Source organism: Salpingoeca rosetta (assembly GCF_000188695.1).
Source record: "Salpingoeca rosetta unplaced genomic scaffold supercont1.37, whole genome shotgun sequence".
NCBI classification, from domain to species: domain Eukaryota; class Choanoflagellata; order Craspedida; family Salpingoecidae; genus Salpingoeca; species Salpingoeca rosetta.
Genome location: NW_004754897.1, coordinates 5,017 through 7,307, shown reverse-complemented (window position 1 = coordinate 7,307; position 2,291 = coordinate 5,017). Strand labels below are relative to the sequence as shown.

The 2,291-nt window shown below is 52.0% G+C and overlaps 1 protein-coding gene across 1 annotated transcript; it reads left to right on the top strand.

Moving 5' to 3' along the window:
- Nucleotides 1-1,201: 1,201 nt before the first annotated feature.
- PTSG_13100 (uncharacterized protein) lies at nt 1,202-2,289 on the top strand (the record flags this gene model as incomplete). The annotated part of the gene is made up of 1 exon (XM_004988137.1): nt 1,202-2,289. One exon carries the CDS (start codon nt 1,202-1,204, stop codon nt 1,862-1,864), a length of 663 nt encoding a protein of 220 aa, XP_004988194.1. The 3' UTR covers nt 1,865-2,289.
- Nucleotides 2,290-2,291: the final 2 nt, after the last annotated feature.

Here is a 2,291-nt window from a genome sequence, read left to right as displayed (position 1 = left end):
GAATCAGGAGAAGTTGGAGTGGAGTGAATCCAATGCAAGCAGGAGATGTTGTGAGTGCCTGCGAGTAACACAGCAGTGAGTTGACAGATGTTGTAGAGTGAATCCAATGCAAGCAGGAGATGTTGTGAGTGCTTGCGAGTGAGTAGACGGATGTAGTGGAGTGAATCCAATGCAAGCAGGAGAAGTTGTGAGTGCTTGTGAGTGAGTAGACGGATGTAGTGGAGTGAATCCACTGCAAGCAGGGAAGTTGTGAGTGTTTGCGAGTGAGTAGAAGGATGTAGTGGAGTGAACGGGAGAAGTTGTGAGTGGTTGTGAGTAACACAGCAGTGAGTAGAGAGATCGCTGTGGAGTGAATCAAATGCAAGTAGGAGAAGTTGTGAGTGGTTGTGAGTAACCCAACAGCACTGCACAATCGCATGCAAGTGTGCTTGCAGTGAGCAGAGGATTGCTACTCATCCAATCCGCTTTAATCAGAAACACGTCCCCGTGCCTGCAGGCAACATCTACACACAAATGCATGCATACAGACGTGTACACGTGTCCCTTGCGCTGCTCCTCGTCGTTCTCTGCCTGCTTGCTTGTCTCTTTGCTTGTCTCTTGTTCAATCACATGGAAACGAATCCATCCTTGCTGCACTTTGGTTTGCTCCTTCTTGCTTCAGCGCAGCGTGCCTGCAGGCAAGTAGAAGTGCGCACAGTGCAGTGTGCTCGCGCGCACGTGTGCCTGCAAGCCAGCCACGTGGTCTTGTGCCTGTTGCTGCAGCTCATGGTATGGTGCAGTGACGTTTGCTCGCTTGCTTACTTGATCACCGGAGTAGGGAGACTGGGGCGGTGAAGTCAAAAAGCGGGTGCAGAAAAAGTGCGATCATGTGATGAAAAAAAGGCTCAATACTGTCATGAGTAGTGTCTGAACACTGCATCGCGAGGCACCAGTGCAACTGCAGCTGTGCAGGTGCAGCCGAAAGCGAGCAAGGGCATTGCATGCAAGCAGTGGTTGGTCACGGACCAGGGGAATCTGGGGTGTGAGCAGTGTGAAGAATCTTGATGCAGTGAAGCTGTGCGCACTCGCTAGATCCAGTCACAAATCTAGATCTAGCAGATTCACTAAATCTAGATTGCGGTGCCTGCAGGCGAAGTGCACGAGGGCAAAGCAGCGATTCAAACAGCTGCCGCTCGATGGATTGGCATACATGAGAGGAAGGATGCAAATGAGCAAGACAAAAAAAAAAAGGAAAAGAGAAGGCAAAGGCAAAGAGCCGCTGAGTAGAGGCGCAAGCATGAGAGCAAGGCGAATGTCGCTGAGCAGGATTGCTTGCGGGCACGAAAAGCCGCGTCTGCGCCCTTGCACCAACTTCTCTTTCCTCTTGGATCTTGGATCTGCTGTGTTCCGAGCGACCTCTCTCTTCATTTGTGTGTGTGAAGTGTGTGTGTGGGTGCAGGCAAAGCGAAGCGACACCCTTTGTGTGTGTTGTGAGCGATGCTTGCATGAGCACACATGCATACACAGCACATGCAATGAGAACAGCACGGGCGTGTGTCTGTGTGTGGATGTTTGTGTGTGTATGATGCATGAGCATTGTGTGGGTGTGAAGAGGCACATGTGGGGAGGCGAGCAAGCGTTTGCTCGTGTCCCTGTGTGTGTTCTTGTGACGACTCGCATCATGAGCAAACGCACTTCTACCATACAGAAGCAAAGCAACACACGACATATGCGCTTGTGGCGAGCAACGACTGTGTTTGCGGAAAGAGGGCGAGCTGATTGTTCAGCTTCCTCTGAGTGTGACAGTGTGAAGCGCTGGACATTTCTCGCACACGAACACACATTGTTGGCTCTTGATTGTTCTTCCCTCCTCACAGTGATGTGACGCAGCGAGACGCAGGAAGCAAGCCTGCACGCATGGTGCATTGAGACCCGGGCACAGCGATGTGCCTGGCGCGTAGATGACATGTGTGCGCATGAACGGGCATGCATTTTCCTTGTGTGTGTAGCTGTGCGTTGGGAGAAGGGCGATGAGCCAATATGTGTTTGTGTGTGGGGGAATGGCTGGCAGTTGCTTTGCTGCACACGTGGATGTGGCACAGTGAAAACAAAACGTTGTCAGCTGTGTGTTGTGGGTGTGGCTGTGGTTGCCTTTGGAGGCAAGGCGCAGCCCGCTGTGACATGCGGGTCGATGAAGTATTGCGAGCGAGAGCAAGCAAAGCTTTGCATGGATTGCTGGTGTTGAGCCAAAAGTCTATGATGTTGAAGCAAGTTGCAAGCCGCTGGCGGAGTGACGGCAAGGCGCACATATG